At 41.1% G+C, this 11,063-nt stretch overlaps 2 protein-coding genes and 1 long non-coding RNA gene across 4 annotated transcripts in view; all 3 read left to right on the top strand.

The window, feature by feature from the left end:
- The first annotated feature begins 4,229 nt into the window (after positions 1-4,229).
- LOC136423286 (uncharacterized) lies at positions 4,230-6,624 on the top strand. The gene is made up of 2 exons (XR_010753732.1): positions 4,230-4,703; positions 4,923-6,624. It is a non-coding gene; the product is annotated as an uncharacterized lncRNA (long non-coding RNA).
- A 750-nt stretch (positions 6,625-7,374) lies between these two features.
- On the top strand, positions 7,375-8,932 carry LOC136423640 (uncharacterized). Its single transcript, XM_066411881.1, has 2 exons — positions 7,375-7,874; positions 8,117-8,932. The coding sequence occupies exons 1-2, from the start codon at positions 7,513-7,515 to the stop codon at positions 8,799-8,801; spliced, it is 1,047 nt and encodes a 348-aa protein (XP_066267978.1). The 5' UTR covers positions 7,375-7,512; the 3' UTR covers positions 8,802-8,932.
- Positions 8,933-9,855: 923 nt separating this feature from the next.
- Positions 9,856-11,063, top strand: part of LOC136422874 (mannose-P-dolichol utilization defect 1 protein-like) — a 34,835-nt gene continuing 33,627 nt past the window's right edge. For both annotated transcript variants that reach the window (XM_066410784.1, XM_066410783.1), the window contains exon 1: positions 9,856-9,978. In XM_066410784.1, coding sequence (XP_066266881.1) covers positions 9,873-9,978 — 106 coding nt within the window. In that variant the 5' untranslated portion in view covers positions 9,856-9,872. The remainder of the gene's footprint in view (positions 9,979-11,063) is intronic.

The following is an 11,063-nucleotide window of genomic DNA, read 5'->3' as shown; positions in this document are numbered from 1 at the left end:
TTGGATTGTATGTAAACAGAGCTGTGCCTTTCCCTTTGATGGCTTTGAGGATCTCCTTGGTCACACTCATTGCCATTATACATACTACAATTCATGCAAGCCACACAGGGAGAAGTGAAACCCACTCAACCGCGAAATGTTACGGTAGAAGGACGTCAATAGAATGCACATACGCGAAGGGTTCGTCGCTTCGTGCAATTAAAATACACTGAAGGTTCTTTGACATCATGCATCAGGCCATGCTGGTGTGGTGTTCAGAGGAAGAGACCGTTGAGGCAGCAAAGTGTTTTGAAAATACCAGGTGCTTTCAATTTTTGTAAAGAATACAAACATAGACACGACCAGAGTTTCTTGTGTTTTATTCACTCATACTAAAAGGTCACCATCTATCAGTCTAGTCTTACGCAGTTTGTACTTAATGTACAAATCTAGCGTACTACATCTCAATGCGGTTTTCCGGTTATGCGAAGCAGATAGATTAACAAACAAAATATTAAAACACCCCAAATTTCGGCAAAGTGACACCTTCGTAACGTTACATACGACCAATCCAAGTAGCTTATGCTGGCCCAAGTGGCTCTTCATAAAGACAAAACAGTCCATCGTTGGATTTTTTCTTGATATAGAATGCATGCAAAATGTTTCAAAACACTTGATGATATATATAGAAATACATGTATATATCAAGTCAGCGTGTATACAGCGTGTATAAAAAAATCATTATCATCATTATCATATGCGACAACAATGAACACATTTGGAATCGGCAAAGTGAACTTCAATGTGGATATCCAAGGCACACAAGCGTTCACACCACACAGTGCTCATTTTAAGAAAACTGTCCAACTTATTTCACACCCATGACCATGTGAGACTAAGGTGACCTCTTCTATAGGCGTTCCGCGAAATTCGACTGGGATCTGACACGTTATGTCCCAGCCAAGTGTTGGGTACTTCTCCACCTTTCTGAGTGACCACTGCATGTCTCAGATGCACTGGGTGAACATATTTCCACTGCAGGTCGGTGTTTCACTGATTACAGTCACAGTCGAATGAATTTCCGCCCAGTTTGAGGAGGTTCAGTTGTGACAAGATGTCTTAAACGTTATCCAGTGTATAAGCTAGATCATGTTTTGAGACAGGTGGATAGGGAAAAGTTTCTTGACCATTTCCAATGATCCATAGTTTTTTTTTTCGCTCGACGATATGTCAATTCGTTCTACGAAATCCAACTCGTACTGCACAACAGTAATCTTGTTGTCGAATGATTCAGCATCTCTGTTTGTTGGGGTAGTCCCGCTGGGATTGCTGTAAATTTTGCCATGTACAAGTGACCATCCCTCATGGTCCATTGAGGAGTCAAGAAAATGCTGATAACATTTGATAAGAAAGTCTTTCACGCTTTCCGTTGACTAGTCTTGAGTTTACATGATCACGTCGTCAAACTTCAGAGTCTGATCCTGTATCACTTGAGTCGCTTGTCAGTGCTGCTTCCGGTCCCCCCAACCACGCTTCAATGTCGTCATACAGGTCCTTCCAGTTCTCATGGAGAAGATGAACATCATCCGGATCTTGCAGATCATACACATCCGAGTCCAACTGTCCTAATTTGGACAAAATTCTTCTCAGCTTTGCCTCGTGTTGTTTTACACGGCCGTTAGCACAGGTCAGAAGACGCTTGAGGTCATCGATTACTTGGTTGGCATTAGTCCGTTCTATCCAAGCTCGTAGCAAAGCCATCATGATCGTCTCGACAATTCTTGTCGGTTTGTTTATGTCGACGTCTGTCTTGTCGCTTTGCCCATCCCTTTCTACCAACAAGCCATAGTCAGACTCGACTACATGGTATAAATAGTCCAAACGACTCTGAAATCTCCGGGACAATATTGTTCCCGATCCGCTGAAACGGCCCCGAAGAACATTTTTCGCACCTTTCCATATCCCGTTCGTGTGCACAGGTCCTCGATTGCCTCCACTTGGCACTATGAGTTTGTCAGTGTCAGTGTCGCCCGACATGTCGCCGAAGACATTCGTCCGGACACGTTCGTCGTTAAACTTCTAGCTGTATTTTGGGCTAGCCGATTTTCCTAACAACAGCCCGGATGAAACATGAGCTTCCAGTTCCCCATAATCGCCATTGTGTCCACAATATGCGCGCCAACACTAGAAGGCTACTGATTGGTTGGCAAAAATCCAAAAGCTTCCACGCGGATACTTGATGACTGCTAGCTTGCTTTGGCCTCCGTTACTTATGGCGGGGTTGATCCCTGTTTTAATTTTCCCATATCGCGCAAAAACAACGTCTTTTCATTCAACAACTGAGGGACCAAAAAAATAAGAGTTCATTTACATGTAACATTCATAATCACCAATGTGTTCAATTACACCTTTATGAAGTTGTATCTCAATTTTCAAAACGCTTTTTGTAAGATCAATCTATAGGATGTTTTTTTTTCGTTCCTAGGGTGGAGTGAGTTATGAGTTGAATTCAAAGCTAGCGGGCATCAGAGTCCTGAATATGCGCTATTTTTGTAGACTATTTTCCATAAAGTCAGAGAAATGAAACTTCGCACACTTCTTCATCGTCAAAAATAGAATATCTGTGTCAAGTTTCGTTTCTCTCAGTTAATGGAAAAGTAGTCCACAGAAGTCTTTAATCAAGACATCACGTATTCGGCTATGGATTCAATGGGCTGTAATATCACACATCACTCTATCCTAGCAGCTGTAAAAGAGTAACTGTAAGGAGTTTAGAAATCAAATTTGGCATGTAAGTTATAGAGACATGATGTAGTCAACTCAGTCGCTCATAAAAATGTACAGAACACATTGAAATACTGCAGGTTCGAAGAGATGTTCCTTTACATTTGTGCCAAATTTCAACTTATTTTAGACAACAATGAACCTACTATGATACACAACTTTATTGCAAATTCATGTCCGGAAGCTAATTAAGAGAATACAAGAGATAATGAGATAATGATGATAAGCTATAGTACACAGTGCTATGTACAAAACGCGTGTCTTTTTTAACGTACCCCCCTCGTGTGACTGAATGGGATTTTCCGTATGTGGCGCTTAGTCACCACCAACATATTTATGCAGCAGGAAGTTTACTTAGTTGCATGTTTCACTGTTTGTGGCCGTTCCCCTTTGAGAACACTGATTCGAAAAATTAGAAATGCCAGTTGTAGAGCTCATGATTATTTAGCACTGTAAAAACCAGTCCAACAGGAGCTTGGTATTCTCAGTCACCATGGAAACCGCTCATCACAGCCAGCCTCCAACACCATAGTAATAGATAGTTTTCAGTCTGACATTTATTTCCATTCTTGCACATATGCATAAAGCAACATGATTATGGTGCTCCCTATTTTCCCGACTTAATTACCTTCGCCAAGAAGGTTATACAGCACGATTGAACACCCACAAGGGAAAACAGTCTTCAGTGTACTCAGTACATTGATGGCTCCCTAATCGTGCAAACTATTTTGCCCAATGAATGCAACGAATTTTAAAGTGCTTTGAGTTGATATCCAAGAAGATGTAAGGATCCGTCCCATTCTCGGTGTTTTATGCCTGTTTTTGTAACATTTAGTTCCCTTTTCTACTATTGTTTAATCTAATGGTTCAACTCCGGAAATCAGTGTTCTGCATTCGGTGCTCAGTCATCACCTAGCTCTAACAGGAAGTTTACTTTACCTGTTCAAAGGAAATAAAAAAAGGTCACATTCATGCAGTTAATTGACTTATGTTTGGTCAGCTATCCGTAATCTTTTTGGCATGGATTCGGATAAACATTCCAAACTGAAGGGACAAGAGTAAAATGGCAGGTTGTACGCAATGGTGATTTGAAATTTCAAGTGACCCGTTGTGACATGTCTTAATATTATTATGAATGTATAGTAAAAAGGCGTTTTTACGTATTATATTGCATACATGCGCCCGATTGAAAGAATCAATTATTATCTACTGCGGGCTAAAGTCCACTGCCGTACCCGGTCAAAACACGTTCGGCGATAAGCTCCTGATACCCTGGCCAGGCGGAGTTCAAACAAAGTTACAATTTAAGTCAGACAATGTGTGTTTAAGTTAAAACATGTGTTAATCATTGATAAGGGAGCATTAAACAAGTTCACAGGACATGTATTCATAAATTATACACAAATCATTGAAATATGCACAGTTGTCGCTTTGCAATATTTTAATTCTAGCTCATTTGAAAAAATGTTTGAAACGTTTTCCACACTTGGCCATGTCGTGAGTGGATGGCAAAGATAGCTTGAAAGCAATATCACCTTCGTTTGTGATATAAAGGTACTTTTGAATTGGGTCAACATGCCAGTGTGAACAACATGTGGCGTCGATACCGTTGAACCTCGTGATAGCACGCTCACTGCTGACACGTACGGTAGCTTGTTAGAGAACTTGTCTTTGTTCGTCACGTCGATTTTGTTCAGCAATATGACTGGTGAAAAAGGCAAACTCATGAAGTCCTGTGAAAGTGATTAATCCCTGGATAAGGCCGATATGCAGCTGCAGAAGGCCTTTTTTCGGCGTACCGCCAGACCTTCGACATGGCCCAGACGAACGCCGACTAGCTATACGCGTCTGGACCAGATTTTCCCAACAGTCGTCACCACAAGACCACTCCCAGAAACTTCCCTATCCACGCAAGACGACGAGGGAATAGTCATGTCCGGGTAATTACCATTACAACAATTTATGACTTAATCTAGAACGTCTTTTGATACCGAGAAACGGTGATCAATTCTAGACAATTTTGTATTTTACATCAAAAGTTGGGAAACAGTTTTGAAGTAGGGAGTTCCTCAGTCGAATTCATGCATTGTTGATATGTTGAGGTTATGCTAACGCTCTCTTAATCAAATCTTATGGACCGTAATTTCTGTATGTTACAGCACTCCCTCTTTGGATAGTTTGCACGAATATGATGATGACCAACCCGACGTTGACCACCACTTGCTACCAGGAAGAAACGAACATTTACAAGACAGAGGCAAAGTTAAGGGCTCCGGAAGGATATCGATACTGAAGCTCTTGGGTAGTCTATATTTTGAGTTGACGAGAGAAAAGGATAAGACCAAAAAGGCAAACAAAACAATAGACGATCTCAGGCACCGCCTGACGTCTGCTAACGGCCGTGTGAAGCAACATGAGACAAAGTTGAGAAGGATCTTGTCCAACCTAGGACACTTAGATGCGGATGCGTACGACTTTAAAGACCAAGATGACATTGACCTTCTCCATAAGAACTGGAGGGATCTGTACGATGAGATTGAAGCTTGGCTGGGAGGACCCGAGGCTGCATTGACAAGTGACTCAAGTGATACAGATGGATAGCCTCTACCAGGCTCCAGAAACGGCTGAAAAGAGTAGAAATTGGCCACATACACAGAAAAAAAAAGAGAAGTTAGTCTGCTATATGCAGTTTGCCGATGGCATATTGGACCCTCTCTCTGTAGCCGACTGCCTTAGCATACTATTCACTCTATTTGGCCAATTTCTACTACTATTACTATACTATATCCACGGAGCCTGGTAGAGGCTAACAGATGGATAGGAATAGGGATGGTCAATTTGAGGGTTCAACAAGTCTTCTGAAGCTTTAACCGATACGCACTGTCTGATATCCGCAATGTATCTGACTTTGACATGTGACATATGTATTAATCATATCGTTAGATCTGTAATTTTTCTTAAGACCTCTGCTATAGCATACATTTTGAAATTAGAACTGGTAATGTTGATGGCGGTTAGACATCCAGGTAACAAGATACGGCAAATTACAGTTTCTCAAGCAAACTTGATTTTGGAAAAGTTCCACTAAATCTTATTCAGTCGCTTGAGTTACTATTATTTGGCGTATAACTGGTAATATCACCAACCAAAATGCCTTTCTCCTTTGTCTAACAGCTAGCTCCATGTATATATGGATAGCAAGAAATGTATTTTAGACGAGGGACGTCTTACTTCGACCAAAGAGACCATGCCCCACGAAACTAATGATTGGATACATGAAAAATAGCAACACAATCTAAAACGTTTCTGGACAAATCATTGAGCAAGCTGGTAATTAGAATAAAAAAAGATGTTGCTGCACTCAAATTTCTCAAAGCGGAAAGAAAGACTGGTTACTCTCCATACAATCAATGAGGTTTTATCCAGCCTTTTTGGTACAATGAAAACAAAATAGAATGGACAAAGCCAAACGGCAACAAGGGACAGCAGACGGTCAGCTCAGATATAAAGAAGCTGAAACAGATGCTCTTCTTGAGAAAACTGTTTTCAGGACCGATCACACTAAAACTGTGTGGTAACTAGAATACCGGATACGACATCACTAACACAGAAGAACAGGGAATATAATGCAACAGGATGGAGGAACAGAACAGGAAAGGCTCACAGAAAAAATAAATCAAATAAAATGAGACGAGATGAGATGAGGGGCAGAAGCAAAGAATGACCTTGATATCAACATGGAAGAGATGATACTGTAGATTGGTGGCAAACAGCATTGCCACACTGTTCATTATACATCAACGATTGCACAATCCGTACTTTTTTCATGGGTTGAAAATAAATTGAAAATATAAGAAGGAAGATGTTTTAGTCTTATTTGTTGTATATTCCATGGTTACGTAGCTGATAGCGCGCACTATTAAACTCATACTTTAGCCTAGCAGAAAACTGGCATGGAGAATGAATTGGCGGATGTTGGATAGATACCAGTAGCTTTGATGTTGGATATGTTTATACATTTTCTAGCATACGTACGTGCCCGTGCCGTACGTCACGGCTAACCTCTTTGCAAATACATAAGAAACTAACTGCAGACAATACAGGATTTACAACAACACGAATGGTCACGTTAATGTATAACTTTGGGCAAATAACCTCGTGACGGACCATACATACCTCGTCGATATTTGTCTTTTCCGACGCTTATCAGTTATATATCCAACCGGTAACGGACTTTGCGCCTCATCCAATTGTGTCGTCAGTATCAACTAAAGTCTCTTTGTAAATCTCATGCTTCATTTTGTCTCATTAATCAAAATATTGGTGACTTAGCTACGTATACGTTGTACTCAAGGCAGGGAATCCCAGTTGTTAAAAAAACAACGAAGCATTGGTACAATTTGCGACATGAGTAACGTGGCATAGCGCTTATCTTGTGTCAACTGTACTTTGAACGGCATGTACGTACATTTGGAACTGTGATCCAGGTATCACGTGTACGATTACTTGTTATTCATTCTCAGAAAACAAATTGCGTAGCATTGGCATCATCAAATACTTACGAAGTTATCGAACTTGCTATAACTTACTTACATACCATTCTGGCAACTACCTTCAAGTACATTTTTAAAAATGGTTTATTACGTGGCACTGCACCCTTATGTCAGAGGCCATAGAGGTCGTGCAAAGAGGGTTCAAAGTTAATCTGTCAGGTGTACGACGCTGTGTAAAGTGTGAGCGAATTGGACCATGTCGACGGATCCAGATCTCATCTCGGTGCTAACCCCTTACCTGTCTGTTTGTAAGCGGTCCGATACAGCTAGACGTGAAAAGAAGCTTACACGGTTCAGGATTTACGGAGCCATCCTGTCAAATAAAGAGTTTAAGAAGCTGACAGCTGAGAAGAGGAAGTGGCTTAAAGAATGGAGCCGGCTAGAGCGAGATCCGGGGAAGGCCAAGCTGCAAGAACTGGTACAACGGTACATCGACCGATTGAGGGAAGAAGCGGCTGATCATGATAAAAAAAGATTCGACTCCAACTCTGTTCCCATACAGAAGTTCCAGAAGATTGCCGAGGATATGCTTGAGACCGAACCTGCGTGGTTTTCGTTGTATCCTTTTGGCAAGCACAGAGGGGGGGGGGGGATAAATGCAATTATGCTAAACACATTTCTGCATGCTATATCTCATTAGAAATATTCAATTTGCTATTCAAAATCCTTGCAATTTGTCATAACTGTACCAGCAATCATAGGTTGCGCTTTGCCAACATATAATGATAATCCAGAATACAAGAATATAAATCATCCACAGAAACCGCTCCTTAAGTTGTAAATCTTAACTGCAGTTTCAGTCTTACTACTAAGACAGACGATAGCTGCTTTGTCGGCCTGGTACAGAAGCACCTCAAAGCTGAAAGTGGCGACATCGAGAATATGACGTTCTACTTCCTCGAGGATGGGGTCAAAGAGAGCAACACAGGCGGTGCAGCGGGAGGGAAGGAAGAGGGCGCTATGGGTGGTGCTGCGATCCAGACGCATGTACATGTAGCAACCCTTGTTCTGCCACTCGACTGGGAGAAGAGCTTCGCTAAGAGCCTCAAAAACAACATACACAACTGTCATGGTCATGTCGGCCCTGCACTGGAAGCTCTACGCATGGGACGCGACTCTTACACTGACATAACAGGAAAAACCTGCAAGTTTACCAGGAGTGCGGGTGACAGAAAGCTTCGCCAAGGAGTCAAAATATTTAAAGAAAAATTGAGTTACAAGCTGGACGGTAAAAATCCTCACGGCAAAAGCAGTCTTTGTAAAGTCCATCTCAACGGGGATGGGTCTGACTGCTTATTGGTGTATGTGGTTCAGAATTACATGCACGCGGGGCGAGTGTTCCTGCTTGTCGGTGTGCATACTCATACTGAGTGTAATATCACCTCGGGCGCGAGCACGAAAGAACACTCCACCAAAAAGGGTGGGGACAGAGGCACACTGGACATAACAGAAGATATGGAGGCAGCTAGAAAATATCTGCACTAAGTGGACATTCACAAACATGGACTTCATATAGTGGATGATGAAGCATCTATTGAAGTGTAATTTTGTGTGCGAGAACATTCAAATTTTAAAACCTGTTCTCTTTTACCCTTGTGTCAATGGGCGCCGCCATATACATGTTGGTGCTATTTGTGTGGAGATGAACGTTATATATGCAACGTTATATATATGTATATATATACGTATATATCAGGCAACTAGTATGAACGTTCAGAGATTGTTTGAATTAATTGCCACAGCGAACAGATTCCTGAGATTCCTGCCTGCAATCTGTTTACTGATAGTAATAAAAAAGTGTATTGATGATAACACCTGTCGTCATTGTGAGATAGCAATTAAAGTGCCTTCTTGCAACATTGACTGCAAATTATTCTTTTAGAGTATCCTACTGTAAGACATTGGAGTAATACATGATTGCATCTATTCATTTATTTGTTTTGTTTCACCAACAAAGTGGGAGGTATGACGGAACAGGTGTTCCTTGGCAAAGGTTACCTTTTCAAGGCCGCCTATGTTACTTTTAGCACGCACATATCCAAAAGAAGCCAGACATTTCCAAACAGAAAAAGTATGATTTTCTGACCTTTTTTTGGGTCAAAAACATTCCGTTCAGGCAGTGCGCATTTCGTATACATTTTCAAATCAGATATGTTGTTCTGCTTAAGTTTGAATATCGCATACCCGCCATTAACATTAACATTAATCCGCCAGGTTACATAAATCCGCCACTTCGAAACACTGGTTTTGAGAGATCTCTAGTGCAGTACCCCCAGGTATTCACAGTTTAGATATTCAGGAGTGCATTATACTGGTTTATTGGTTTATGGGCGACGTTGGGTTGGAGATCTGTTTTGTCGTATCTTTTTAGGGTGACGGAATTATGTATCCTGGTGGAATTTTGTTAGTAATAGTAGATGTTACCCACATAGTCACAGTGACACCTACCTATACAGTACTAAACTGCAGGCCACGTCACTATTGACTCAGCGCCACCTTCCGATTCTTTACCAAACTGCAGAGACTTCCACACGCTCTTTGACCTTTGACCAGGTAATGATGGCGGCTTCGTGGGTTCCAGCGTGGCTCGAGTCTCTTCTTCTGTTCCTGATTCCTCACTCCTGCATAGAAGAACTGCTCGTCAACTTCAACATCTTTCATGGTAGGGTTTCTGCTACCCATAGAACCAGCCTTTCTTACGTAAAACCCGCGAATTTGGATGTTGCTTGGGATGCAAAGTTATGAATGGCTTCGATTTTCTCTCCTTGCAACGTTGCAGTGTTTACAAATGCACAGAAACTGTATAATACTTGTAATGCCTATAGTTATACAAGTCTAGCTTGTGATTCAAGCAATTGTAGACAAAGATAATTGTGCTTTGAGAGTTTTTTTTAGTCTAACTGTAGACAAGATATATCTTCATACTGCAGGAGTTACGTGATTTTATTTATTCAAAGGTGACCTTTGGCCAGACTGTGTGAGTAACGATCAGATCACACAGGGATGTCGTACTCGGAGACTCGGGCGAGTCTGGAAAGAAAAGGGGGAGTAGTGTAACAGTGGGGATCAATCTCCACTAACTGACCAGTCTAACTGGTCCGGACCTTTTAAGCCTAGTGGTTAGTGCGTTGATTTCTCAAGCCGTGCGGATCGGGATTGGCGCAGGTTCTAATCCCGGGAGTGGCGTACTTGCCCTTTTGGGTTTTTACAAGAGTGGCAAAAAAATTAGCTTGTTTCTTTCCATTTCTTTTTACTTTACAATTTCATGTTTATTACAGATAAAAGCTTAACCCGTGTATGAGTTGTTTGAATTTCATTTGATGATTTTCAAAAGAAGTTTTTTTCACTCATTTTCAGGCCGACATAATATTTTCAATAATTTGCAGTCTGACTATTTACTGGATGAATAAACATAAAGAAGGATGAAATCCAATGTTACCAAAATACAGTACATTGCACGATGTGATGAGTAAACATTGCAGGTTGCTATATCATTGCATGAAGTAATACATATATTGTAATTCACTTTATCTTCACGGTATAAAAATTTCACTGTGTAAGGAAAATTGACATTTTCACTGGACTTTAACTTCACGGTGGTGGCAAGTGAAGGAATCAGAACTAATTACACAGGTTTTTCACGGTGATGATAAGTTCACGGTACAGAGGTGACCGTGAAAGCAGTGAACACAAAGTTACAGTGAAAGAAACAAGAATTACAGTATGTGGGAACAAAAAATCAATAGA

This window comes from Branchiostoma lanceolatum, chromosome 17 (genome assembly GCF_035083965.1).
Source record: "Branchiostoma lanceolatum isolate klBraLanc5 chromosome 17, klBraLanc5.hap2, whole genome shotgun sequence".
Classification (NCBI taxonomy): Eukaryota; Metazoa; Chordata; class Leptocardii; order Amphioxiformes; family Branchiostomatidae; genus Branchiostoma; species Branchiostoma lanceolatum.
Note: the sequence above shows the minus strand (reverse complement) of the source record. Positions and strands in the feature narration are given on the sequence as shown.